The sequence below is a fragment of the Sminthopsis crassicaudata genome, chromosome 5 (genome assembly GCF_048593235.1).
Source record: "Sminthopsis crassicaudata isolate SCR6 chromosome 5, ASM4859323v1, whole genome shotgun sequence".
Classification (NCBI taxonomy): Eukaryota; Metazoa; Chordata; class Mammalia; order Dasyuromorphia; family Dasyuridae; genus Sminthopsis; species Sminthopsis crassicaudata.
The window spans coordinates 177,776,647-177,789,576 of NC_133621.1; the positions used below are offsets into that span (position 1 = coordinate 177,776,647).

At 33.1% G+C, this 12,930-nt stretch overlaps 1 protein-coding gene across 1 annotated transcript in view; it reads left to right on the forward strand.

Moving 5' to 3' along the window:
- GYS2 (glycogen synthase 2) overlaps positions 1 to 12,930 on the forward strand; it is a 57,949-nt gene that overhangs the window by 40,413 nt on the left and 4,606 nt on the right. Inside the window, exons 12-15 of the mRNA XM_074268862.1 lie at positions 1,791 to 1,904; positions 2,544 to 2,670; positions 7,895 to 7,990; positions 9,031 to 9,194. Of these exons, the coding sequence (XP_074124963.1) occupies positions 1,791 to 1,904; positions 2,544 to 2,670; positions 7,895 to 7,990; positions 9,031 to 9,194 (501 nt within the window). The remainder of the gene's footprint in view (positions 1 to 1,790; positions 1,905 to 2,543; positions 2,671 to 7,894; positions 7,991 to 9,030; positions 9,195 to 12,930) is intronic.

The window sequence follows — 12,930 nt, forward strand, 5'->3', positions numbered from 1 at the left end:
AATATTCTCTTTATACAAATGAATGTATAATCTAAGGATTATGCAAAACATTACTCTAAGGACTAGCTTTACCTTAACCATTACCATTAACTAATTTTCCATTATACAATTTGTCACTACCAGCAGCAATTTCCAATCTTTGTGTCTGAATTTGGCACAAACTTTAAAAAAATCCTCATTTGGTGGTTGTTTATTGGGTCTGTACAAAGCCTCACTACTGAACGAAAGATTTTTAAATGTAATTTTTAAAAAATATTTTTATTAGGAACTTAATTACCAACAAAAGCAAACATTCCAATATGCAAGAAAAGAGAATTCTGTATGAAATCATGAAATCATGTATACAGATTGTTTTTAAAGTTTATATAAGACATAATGAAAATGAATACCAGTTCTACAAAAACAGCACATTCAGAGTTATCTTTCAAAAGTGCTCATCATATGGCAATTCAACATTGTCACCAGCCAAAAGCATCAGAACAAATTTCAAGGGTTGTTTGACCTTATAATGGTTACAGTAAAACTTGGACTGCTGAACTCCAGTTTAAGTGGAGGGGAATCTTTTTGATTGTTTATGGGGGGCGGGGGGAGATGATGAAAAAAGAGAGTCTTTAATTGGGCCTTTAATTGCTCAAGTAAATAGCCTCAGTTTGACAAAATATTCATAAGTTTTGCTGAAGAAATGAAAGCCACAAAATTCCATCCATCCATCCATCCATCCATTCATCCATCCATCCATCCATCCATCCATCCATCCATCCATCCATCCATCCATGCATCCATTTATCTATCTATCTATCTATCTATCTATCTATCTATCTATCTATCTATCTATCTATCTATCTATCCATCTACCTATCTATCTCTGTATCTGTCTGTCTCTCCTCTAATGAACTGCCATAATGTAGCACCCCCATAGTCACTTTCTGGTTTCTAGAACCTGACAAAATTCTCCACCTATTCCACCACTGCTTACAACCAGCTTTATCAATGTAAATTTTAAAACTTGAAAACAGGAAAAACAAATTTGTGAGCCCACTCTTTTGGCATTTAGTGCCACTACTTCAGCAAAAGGCAGCAATCTAGGAAAGAACAAAGGGCCATGAATGAGCAACTCAGATGCACTAACTAGGACCTGGAAGACTTGGATCAAAGCAATGAATCTGAGATTTTGGGACTATAGCTAAGAAAACTTCTGCAACATGGAAAAGGGAAAGCCTTCTGTTTAGTGGCTTGAAATGTCAGTGTTCTTGAGCAGCTTACTATTCCATGGCCAATTTCCTTTCTTTTTGAGATTCTTGGTTGAAATCTTCAATCCTCGTTTCTTTCATGAGCCTTTATATGCAGGATATATCAAATGTTCCCTTCCAATAAGAATCTGCTATGCTCTCCATAGGATATTTTGGGGATGTAAATCCAACATGGCTTCTCTGGAAGGACAAGATCATGACATGAAGGACAGCATGAGTGTATATGTGTGGGGGTGGGGGTAGGGGTGGGTGTGTTGGTGTCTGGGTGTGTATAGTGGGTGAAATTGGAATCTTAATCAAAAGGCCTGGCTTCAAGTCTCCTTTGTGACTGATTAAATCTCTTCATTGCTCAACTTCAATATTCTTATTTGCACAGTGGAAAGATTATTTCTATAACCTTCCTAGTTATGAGAAAAGTACTTTGAAAAGCTAATAAGTGGATACTATTATAATGAAGAAAGGCTGATAATCAGCTATTGCTGATTCCAATAATACATAGATTATCTTTAACACAACTTTTTCTTTATCCTATACCTCTAGCGACAAAGTTTGCCTCCAGTGACTACTCACAACATGATTGATGATTCCACGGATCCCATCCTCAGTACCATTCGGCGGATTGGACTTTTCAATAGCCGGACAGACAGAGTCAAGGTAGAACTAATTGTTCTGATTTATGTTTTGGAAAATTTAATTCCCATTCACAGATCTCCCTATTGGGAGCAAATTTCCTTTAATCTAGTCTTTTACACCTTCTATAAAAATGATTGCCACTGAATTAAAATAATCCATAACAAGTTTTTATTAAAGGACTACAGTGTCCTAGGTTCTGTGGTGCTGGAGATACAAAGACAAAAAATGAAATAACCTTTTCCCTCTAGAAGCTTATGTTCTACCAAGGGAGAAAACTCTTACATATATTATTCACATAGAACATAATAGCTCTATACATATGAACATAAAGCTAAATGGATTAGAATCTTATAGTAGATGGTCCTTACCAGTTTTAAGGAAAATAAAGGATTCTAAGAGGCCTAGGGGAGGAGGGAATACACTATAAATGGAATGCCAAATGTGAAGAATATCAAGAAGCCAGAGAAAGTGAATCACAAGGCTAGAAAGGTAAGAGGAGGCCACACTGTAAAAAAAAAAAAAAAAAAAAAAAAAAAATGTTAAAAGTTAAAGAGGTTTTACATATTACATTATTTGATCATAAAGGCAACAAGATATCTTTGTACTTTAATTTCTTCCTTCCTTTTTTTTTTTTTTCTCATGTGAGTTTTTCTCAACTAGGTGATTTTACATCCAGAATTCCTTTCCTCAACAAGTCCACTATTACCTATGGATTACGAAGAATTCGTCAGAGGCTGCCATCTTGGAGTATTTCCATCATACTATGAACCCTGGGGTTATACTCCTGGTTAGTATTATTCATAAAGATATATGTATATGTATATGTGTGTGTATGAATGCACATGCACATGGGTGCATGTTGAAAGCATACTGTCAAATGATTTACATGTCCACTTTCCTTAAATGCTTTTTTTTTTTTTTTTTTTTTTTTTTTGGAGGGGGAAATCTTACCTTTAAAATTTCTGTTATAAAAATGGCTTGCTGATTCAGGAAGATGAATGGAATATTATCAGAAATGAAGGTGATATTAAAAAAACATAGCAAAATATTTTTTAAATAATATGTAATCAATGACATACAGCTTGCACCAAGGTGCTTTATTATTATTATTATTTTAAATAACATAGGATTTATAGTCAATTTTCAATTAGTTTGTGGGGTTAATAAAAGAATATAGGATTGACCTAGAAGTGAAGGCAGAGGAAAGAAGATACCACTGTCAGGGAGAGTGTAGTGGATAGAGAACCAGCCCTGAAGTTGGGAAGACCGGAATTCAAATCTGATCTCAGACACTTAACACTTCCTAACTGTGTGACCCTGGGCAAGTCACTTAACCCCAATTATCTCAGCCAAAAAGGAAAAAAAAAAAAAAAGGGAGGCAAGGACCAGAGAAAAATATTTTTCTTTCTTTGCTGGCCTTTGTTTAGAAACTCTGAAATGCATAAGATATAGGCATAATAATATATTTTATCTTTTAATACCATAATAATTCAGACTTCTTTAATATGAAAAAGGGATAAAAAATTTTATGTAGATTTTCTATATCTCTGAGTGTCACATCCCTAGTCCCCATAAAGTGGAAGAGATAATTGCATTCACTATTTTATGCATTTCTAGTTTTCATCCATTACTATAGATAATTACTGACTGTAAATAATAATAATAATAATAACTCACATTTAAATAGTGCTTTAAAGTTTATAGAGTACTTTACATGAATTACTTTTTAATCCTCACAATAAGCCCAAAAAGGTAAATACTTTAACAATTCCCTTTAAGATGAGTAAGCAGAGAAAAGTACATAGCTAATAAATGTCTGAGACATGTTTTGAACCTAGGAATTTCTTAATTTAAATGCACTTATTCATCGATATACTTTAATATATTAGTGGAGGGAAGTTTAGCTTTTTTTGTGGTTCATTGGCCTCTTTGCCAGTCAAGAGAACCCTATGCATCCCTTTTCAGAATAATGTCTTTAAATACATAAAACAAATCATGTAGGCTTACTAAGGAAACCAATTATATTGAAATATATCTATCAAGATTAAAAAAAAAAGTTTATGGCTCAGATTAAAAACCCATTAAAAACCCAGGATATATACTTTTAAGTGAAATATAGCAACATGATGCAATGGTACATCTTATACATACAGGAATTGTTCTGTTCTACAGTCTATTCTTGATGCCATTACTTCATTGGTTTTTCAGGGATCCAGTAGCACTGTTACCTTTATCACCAAGATAGATCACTTTTTAGCTGGAGCTATGATGTCTAATTTTTTTTTATTTTTTTAATTAATTTTTATAATTATAACATTTTCTTTGACAGTACACATTCATAGGTAATTTTTTTTTACAACATTATCCGTTGTACTCCCTTCTGTTCCAAATTTTTCCCCTCCTTCCCTCCACCCCCTCCCCTAGATGGCAGGCATTCCCATACATATTAAATATTTTATAATATATCCTAGGTACAATATATATATGTGCAAAACCAAATTTTGTTGTTGTTGTTGTTGCAAAGGAAGAATTGTATTCGGAAGCTAAAAATAATCTGGGAAGAAAAACAAAACAAAACAAAACAGTGCTCACAGTTTACACTCATTTCCCAGTGTTCCTTTTCTGGGTATAGCTGATTCTGTCTATCATTGATCAATTGGAATTGGATTAGCTCTTCTCTATGTTGAAGATATCCACTTCCATCAGAATACATCCTCATACAGTATCATTGTTGAAGTGTATAATGATCTTCTAGTTCTGCTCATTTCACTCAGCATCAGTTGATGTAAGTCTCTCCAAGCCTCTCTGTATTCCTCCTGTTGGTCGTTTCTTACAGAAGGATAATATTCCATAACCTTCATATACCACAATTTACCCAACCATTCTCCAATTGATGGACATCCATTCATTTTCCAGTTTCTAGCCACTATGAAAAGGGCTGCCACAACATTTTGGCACATACAGGTCCCTTTCCCTTCTTTAATATTTCCTTGGGATATAAGCCCAGGAGTAGCACTGCTGGGTCAAAGGGTATGCACATTTTGATAACATTTTGGGCATAATTCCAGATTGCTCTCCAGAATGGTTGGATTCTTTCACAACTCCACCAACAATGTATTAGTGTCCCAGTTTTCCCACATCCCCTCCAACATTCATATGATGTCTAATTAAAAGACAAAAATTAATTTCATATCTAAAACAAAGAAAATAATGACTTTTTGGTCAGATAATTAACCAGAAATATACTTCTTTATTTGTTTAGAAACCATTTCCTTTGTTATTTGAAAGGAAGAAGTTTCAGGAAAAAAAATCAATTTTAAAATCAATAGCAAAGGAACTGTTATATCTTTGTGACACAATAATACTTGTGAAATTATTAATTCTAGATCCAGCTAAGGTAAATTAGGGTAGCTAAATGATATTGTGGATAGAGTACCAGGCCAAAGTTCAAAGCTGGCCTCAGACACTTACAAGTGGTAGAAATCTATTTGCCACTATTTCCTCATCTCTAAAATGATCTGAAGAACAAAATGGCAAATGCCCAACAAAGAATCAGATTCAATGAAATAACTGAATACCAACCACATAAAGACCCAGATAAAGGGAAGGCAGAGGTTTGGGAATTGTGGACAGCAGATTTGACAAGAACAATGAAGAATTTTAAAAAAATATTTAGTATTTTTAATTTTTAGAAAATTGTCTTTTTAAAAAGTGAATACTAATGTTCCAATTTTAGTATATGTGCTGCCGAAGCAAGCACAATACTAATGTTCAAAGAAGTATAAAATGCAGGGTGAAAGGCCTTTCTGCTTCTGCAATAGAAAGGGTAAAAAAAAACTGTTGGCCTTTATAAATGAACTTAGAATATAATCTCACTGTTCAGTTTTCTTCTAAGAAGCAAGTTAATCAGTGTTTGAAAACTCCCCTCCCCCCCCCAAAAAAACCCCAAAAAACAAAACTTCAGATTCTTGAGAAAGTAAAGAAGATTAGTGATATATAGGATGTGGTAACCTATTCAATTGACTTTCTGTCCCCTAAAAGAAGTCAGAGCACTATTCACATTAATTAGTTAGTTCAACTTCAGTGAGTTTAGCTTCATTTTTGAATGGTTTATATTGGCACATGAAGTTAGTTACTGTTGAATATTCCACACAAATCTCTTAAGCCAGTTTCTAATGCCTTATTTTCCTTTTAATTTATATTAACAGATATTTTGGTTTTTCATTTATCATAATATCCTTAATATTTCTCAAAATTAATCATTGAATATAAAGGAAACATGTAGCTGATTAAAAATGATCCTTTAAGTAATATATTTTTATGGCCCAAATATATGAGTGTGAACAAATATATAAACTAATTTTATTATCATTTACTTTGCATATATAGGTTTCTGTGTTATGCGTAGGAATATATAATAAAAAACAAGAGCCTGATTTTAATGAATGTATCATCTAATTATCTGTAGACCATGTAGAGAGAAAAAATGTATATATATGTGTATGTATATTATATACACACATATATTTTTACTGAGAGACAAAGTAAAGATTATATAAGTATTTTGAGTTTTAGGGGTTATAGAAAGGCTAAACTCTCCTTAACCTTACCCTAAAATTTTGCCCTTTGACTAATTCTTGGACTTTTACAATCAGTTTCTAATCTAAAATAATTAACAAATTGTCTTGAATTTTATTAACCACATTTTCCCCTTTATGCATTAACTATTTATTTTTCAAAATCCTTACTGTATTGATAATTATGCTGTGTAATCTCTCCCTGGAAACTCAGAAATATTAATTAGTTTTCTTAGTACCTAAAGTTCAGTCTCCCCTATTTTTATTTTTAATCTGAAGAGAAGTACAAATTAATTTACAAAAACCTAAGATTCTAAGAAATTTAATTCTCTTTTAAGCCTCTTTTTTGGTTCATATATTTGATTCTATAGAACAAAGAAATCTTAATGATATGTGACCTCTATCTTGGTTGAAATGTACATTTTTTATGAACATATCACATATCTTCATAGACTTAAGACTGAAAAACATACAACTAATACAAAAAATTTTTAACAACTTTGTTTTGTTGTTGACGTGTTTTAATCCTGTCTGCTTCATTGTGACCCCATTTTGAAGATTTCTTGGCAAAGATATTAGAATAGTTTTCTGTTTCCTTCTCCAGCTCATTTTACATTTGAGGACTTGAGGCAAATAGGGTTGTGACATACCTGAGTCACACAGCTAGCACGTATGTGCTCAAATTTGAACTCTGATCCTCGTGACTCTGGGGCTGGTTCTTTACACTGAACCATTTAGCTGCCTTAATTTTGATTTGCTCTCATATAAATAAATGGAGGTCTGTTTCAGAGATAGTGTATAAACAAAATTGTGCTATATTGTTTTTCTATCTAAATATAATTAATCAAGATTAAAGAAATAATCCAATCTTATACTTTACCAAAATTAACATCTTCACTCTATTCTTTACATAGCTATTTTATGTGTTCTGGGCTCAGATGACATTCAGATTTACCAAACAAACTGAGGGCTATTCTTTGGTAGTGAAGATGAAAATGGTTACTTGAAGTTAAAATTTTGATTTCTATTAAAATTAAAATTTTATTTGTAAGATATAGGGTAACACCAAGTTTTATGAATATTTTTACAGTTTAAATGTTAAAAAAAAACCATTAAATTTGTTCTGGCTTTGATTAGGACAAAAGGGAACGAACTTCAGTCTTCTGGTGCTTGTGGAGGAGGAAAGGGTGACAGTCAAGGACAGAAATGGGGAATGCTAAAAATATACTTTGCCTACTTCACAAATTTAGGATTAGGTCTATGTATGATATCAGTAAGCAAATGCATTCTAGATGAAGGAAAATGTTAACCACCATTCCTATTTAGATCAAAATTTTTTTTGTTATTAACTAGATGAAAACTATGGTCTATTGTCTGCAAAGGATAATTCTGTTCTAAGTATAAAATAGAACCTTTTCCCCTGTCTATTGACAGCTGAATGCACTGTGATGGGCATTCCTAGTGTGACAACAAACCTATCTGGCTTTGGCTGTTTCATGCAGGAACACGTAACTGACCCAGCTGCTTATGGTAAGATTTTATTCATTCATCTAAACCTAGGACAAGATGGATTAAATATCTGTATATACATACATATGTTTGATGAGATTACTATCTGTCTTAATTTGTCTTTTCATTTATTTATTCATTCATGTATTCATGTCTACATTTATCTGTGAATCACTATCATCTCTCTCAATTTCTCTGTTTCTCTTTCGCTCTCTGTTTCTCTCTTTGTTTCTGTCTCTCTCTGACTCCCTCACTCATACTCTCTCTTGATCTGTTTTTAGTTTGTATATCTGATTCTATAGAATGAAGAATACCTTTAATTAATATTTATATTCTTAGTTTAAATGAAAATAAGATTCAATCTATTGCTATAAATAAGACAAGGTTTTAAATCTTAATTCTATATCCCAATATCCCAAATAGGCCATTTTCATTAGGATGGGCAGCTTATTATATAGGCAGTTTATAGAGGAAAGCTTATTGAATTTGGATTCGGGAGTTGTGGGTTTGAGTCCTTGTGCTGCCCTTCCTGCTTCTGTAAGTTTCAGTAAAACAGCCTTTCTGGGACTTCATCTATTCAGTAAAATTAAGAAGATTAGATGATCTCTAAATTACCTTTCAAGCTTTAAATCCTATGGTCTCTCACTTAATCTAACAATTCCTTTTTTTTTCCTGTGTATCAGCTTTGCCCTCTACTGTTCAGAATCAGTATTAAAATAACCAAAGTGTGTATGGTGGGGAGGGGAGGATTTGAGTAAATTGATAAAAATGCCCTCTTGGTAGCTCACATTAAATTGGATTACCAGTACTACTTTATTAAAGTAATCAATTTGTTATTTAAATGTGTTTTCCCATTAAATAGGCACTCCACCAAAGAACATAGAGAAAGGGGTGTGGGATAGGCAAGAAGGAAAATAGATGGTTATCTAAGGGAAGGAAGAAGGAAGAGAATAATACAATCAGGGCATAAGGGGAAGAAGGAAAAAGAAAAGAAAGCAAAGAGAAAGCTTACTTCACAAAAAAACTGAATTTTACCAGTGTTTTGGCTTTATGTCCTTCAGGTATTTACATTGTTGATCGGAGGTTCTGCTCACCAGATGAGTCTTGCAATCAGCTTACTCAGTTTCTCTATGGATTCTGCAAACAATCTCGTCGCCAGAGAATTATCCAGAGAAACAGAACTGAGAGACTTTCTGATTTGCTGGACTGGAAATACTTAGGCAGGGTAAGTGAACAATAGATTTTAAACTAGATTTAAGCTGTCAGGTCCTTTCTTTAGGCACAAAAATGGTGCAGAGTCTTTCCCTTGACCAACCCTCTCTCTCACTCATTCCCTAAACTATCACCTTTCAGGATCCCAGATTTTACCACTATGCTGGGCTATACTGTCCCAGGTGAGTGTGCCTGATAAGATGTCAAGCTTTAAAGTGGGATCAGTGTAAGTCTGTAAGGAATCTGCATCTAGTGTGCTGAAGGGGGAAGATGCTGGATGCCATCTTTACTGCACAACTAACTCAGTCACATTTGTTTCTATTCTTATTCTCTCTGCCATTCCTTTCCACTGGAATTCTCCTGTATTGTTAACAAACTCCACATTTATCCTAAGAGCTTTTCCTTTCATGTTCTTTCTGTCTTTTCTGAAACCTATCTTTCCCTTGAAGAAAAACCATCTCTTAGTATCTTCTTTAAGGATTGAACTTTTTTCTCACTTGTCTATCATACTGGGCCAGGAGAGAGTTTGGATACTCCTTGTTTTCCATTTCCACTTTCAGTTTCTTCATCTGTCATTATTATCCAGAAGACACTTCATTTCTTTGAAAATTCACTCCATTCTGCCTGATCTTTGTTGCTGTTATCTTTGGACCTCCAGGTATCAGTCTCTCTCCCCAATTAAGTTCAATATTTGGCTCTAAATTTTTTTTTTTTTTTTAACCTTGATTCCTTCTAGATGTTCTCCTTTGAATACAATGACATCTTAATTCCTCAACTCTTATAACCTCTTTCTTTGATCTACCTGAACCAGGCATAGAAATGATTAAAACCTAGGACAGTTACTAGGATTTGTATTCCAAGAAAATCTTTAAAAAAGGAAAAAGGATTCACATGTGCAAAAATATTTGTAGCAACTTTTTTTGTGGTAGCACAAAATTAGAAAATGAGTTGATGTTCATAAATCAGAGAATGGCTAAATAAATTGTGATAGATGAAGGTAATGAAATATTATTTTAATAGCTTTTTATTTACAAGATATATGCATGGGTAATTTTTCAGCATTGACAGTTGCAATGAACTATTATTTTTTATAAAAAATAATGAACAATCTGATTTTTAGAGAGGCCTGGAAAGATTTACAAGAACTGATACTAAGCAAAACAAAAAGGACTAGGAATATATTTTACACAATAACAGCAAGAATGTGGGAAGAACTATGAAAGACATGGTTCTTCTCAATGGTTCAGTAATCCAAAGCAATCCCAATAGACTTTGAACAGAAAATGCCATCTGCATCCAGAAAAAGAACGGAGACTGAATGTAAATCAACACATGCTATGTTCACTTGTTTTTTCTGTTTTGTTTTTTTTTAATCTCTCCCATGGTTTTTCCTTTTTGCTCTGATTTTTCTCTTCATAAAGTAATATATATTAAAAATAAATAAACTTACTAGGAAAAATATAAAAAAAAAAAAAACTTAGGCCAGGGGTTTCCAAATTTTATATAACAATATCTCCCTTATCCAGGTGCAAGCTAATTTTTTTTTGGAGTTCATTTATGTCTTTCACAATTTTCCTTCTGAGTTTGAATTTTTTGGTATCTCTGCCTTTTAAAAATAAAGTTGGACATATATCTTTGTAAATACTCATTCTTTATTCAATTTTGTTGGCATAATATTGAATGTAGTCGTTTTAAATAATTTTCTTTAAGTCCTCTCTAATTTTCTTTTTGTAAATTCTTCAGTCATGAAAACTATTGAAAAAATTTTAAACTCAGGGATTAATAGGGAGATATTGGAGATTTTTGAGTGGGATCAGGGGTGATCTGCTTAGAGTTGTCTTTTAAAAATATCAGTGTGATAGATGTTTGGAGAATGGATTAGTGAGATTAGAGATTGAAGGGAAGGAGATAATTGAAGAAAGGACCACAATAGTCTACACAAAAGTTGATGAAGTCCTGAACTAAAGTAGAGGCTATGTTAGTAAAAGAGAGAACAGATTAGAACAGAAATTAGATTTTGAAGAATAAGTATAGATAAGACTTACAACCAATTGAGAGATAATGTTTGAGGGAGAACAAAGTGTTAAAGATGACTCTGAGATTACAAATCTGGTCAAGTATAAGTATGGTAGTGTCATCAATAGGTACAGGCAAATTTATATAAGAGAAAGGTTAAAAAGAGATTAAATATGAAATGTTATGTTTCCGACATGTTGAAATGAGATGCTTACAAGTCCTTCAAGTGATGATGTCCAGCAGGAAGTAGAATGGAGTTCTCAATACAAGTCAACTGTATAAGACATCTGTCAACAATGTTAATGCAATCTCACATTAAGGGAAACATTTTTTCTAGGAATAAGTAGTTGATGGTCTCACTGTCTTCTATCCTGTCAGTCCATAATGTAAGTATCACATTTACTTTTGGATGCTTCAATTTAGGAAGAACAATGATCAGAGAGCATTTAAAGAAGGCAATCAAGATGGTGAAAGACCTTTAGTCTATGGCATGTTAAAAGAACTGGGGATGTTTGTCCTAGAAAAAAGAAGGTAGGGAGAGTTGTGTTCAGTATTTTTAGGGGAAAAAAAACAGAAGCAAAAGAAGAATTGAATAGTCTGCCTTCCCATTTCATTTACTTTGGTCTATCCTAAGTAGTTGCCCTGTCCCTTTTGGGATCTTGCTCTTGCTTCCAACATAACCTTATATGTTTTTTGCTTTTGTTTTTGTATTTTGCTATCTTAATCATGCACTACTAATTTTAGCTTTTTCTGAGCACTTAGGTAACTTTGACACTATATTTACAAAGGAAGATACTACTCTTATATGATCGCTTTCCGTGTCATGCATGCTTTTGCTTGTATCTTCCAAAAGGGTCTTTTAAAATTATGAGGGGATGAGATCTCTATTGAACCACATCAGTCTTTCAAGTGCTCTAAGTTCAGGGACTTTTAAATTTTTCTCTTTGTATCCCCAGCAGCTAGGATAGTGTCTGGCATTTAATAAATATTTGTTGATTGATTGATTTAAATAATTCTCCCTTTTTGTTCTTAGTTCAACTTCTACAGACATTTAGGACATTATATTTTGCTTTTTATCTGAATACTTTGAAATTTGCTTTCCCAACATTTGAAGTGTATAGTAGACTATTTTCTATCATGATAGTAGACACTCTTGCCCAAGGCTCTTTTCATTTGACCTTCTCTTAATTTAGCCCTGAAGTGATCAAAATCAAGTTCAGTATAATAGTCCTTTCATTTCTTCCTTCATATTCTGTAATTTGTATCTATGCCTTGACTTCTAACTTGATTTATCTTATTCTGAGCCTTGTGGGAATACCAATTAAATGATTTGTGATGATCCTGAGATTCACAGGAAGGAAATTGAAAATGTAATATCTAAGTTATGGACTGAATAAGATAGAATATAATAGAATCATCATTGTCCCTCCCTGCAAGTCTTGGGGAATACTTAGTGTCAATAAAGAGAAAGCCACATAACAGGATAAAGGAGCACATTATTTATATACTGACATAAAAGGTTGACTGCTTCTTTTCCTTTCCACTAGCTCTGAAAACAATATGTTCTGATTGGCAAGCAAAAGATGCTGGATATGAGGCATCTGCTTCTGCATTGGAACTATTGGGCTTTTATAAATAGACCAGATTGTAATCTGCCACTTACTACTATATTCATTAGTGAATGAGATTGCTAGAGATAAGATTTATGAAGATTATGACTCTGGAACGGGGGG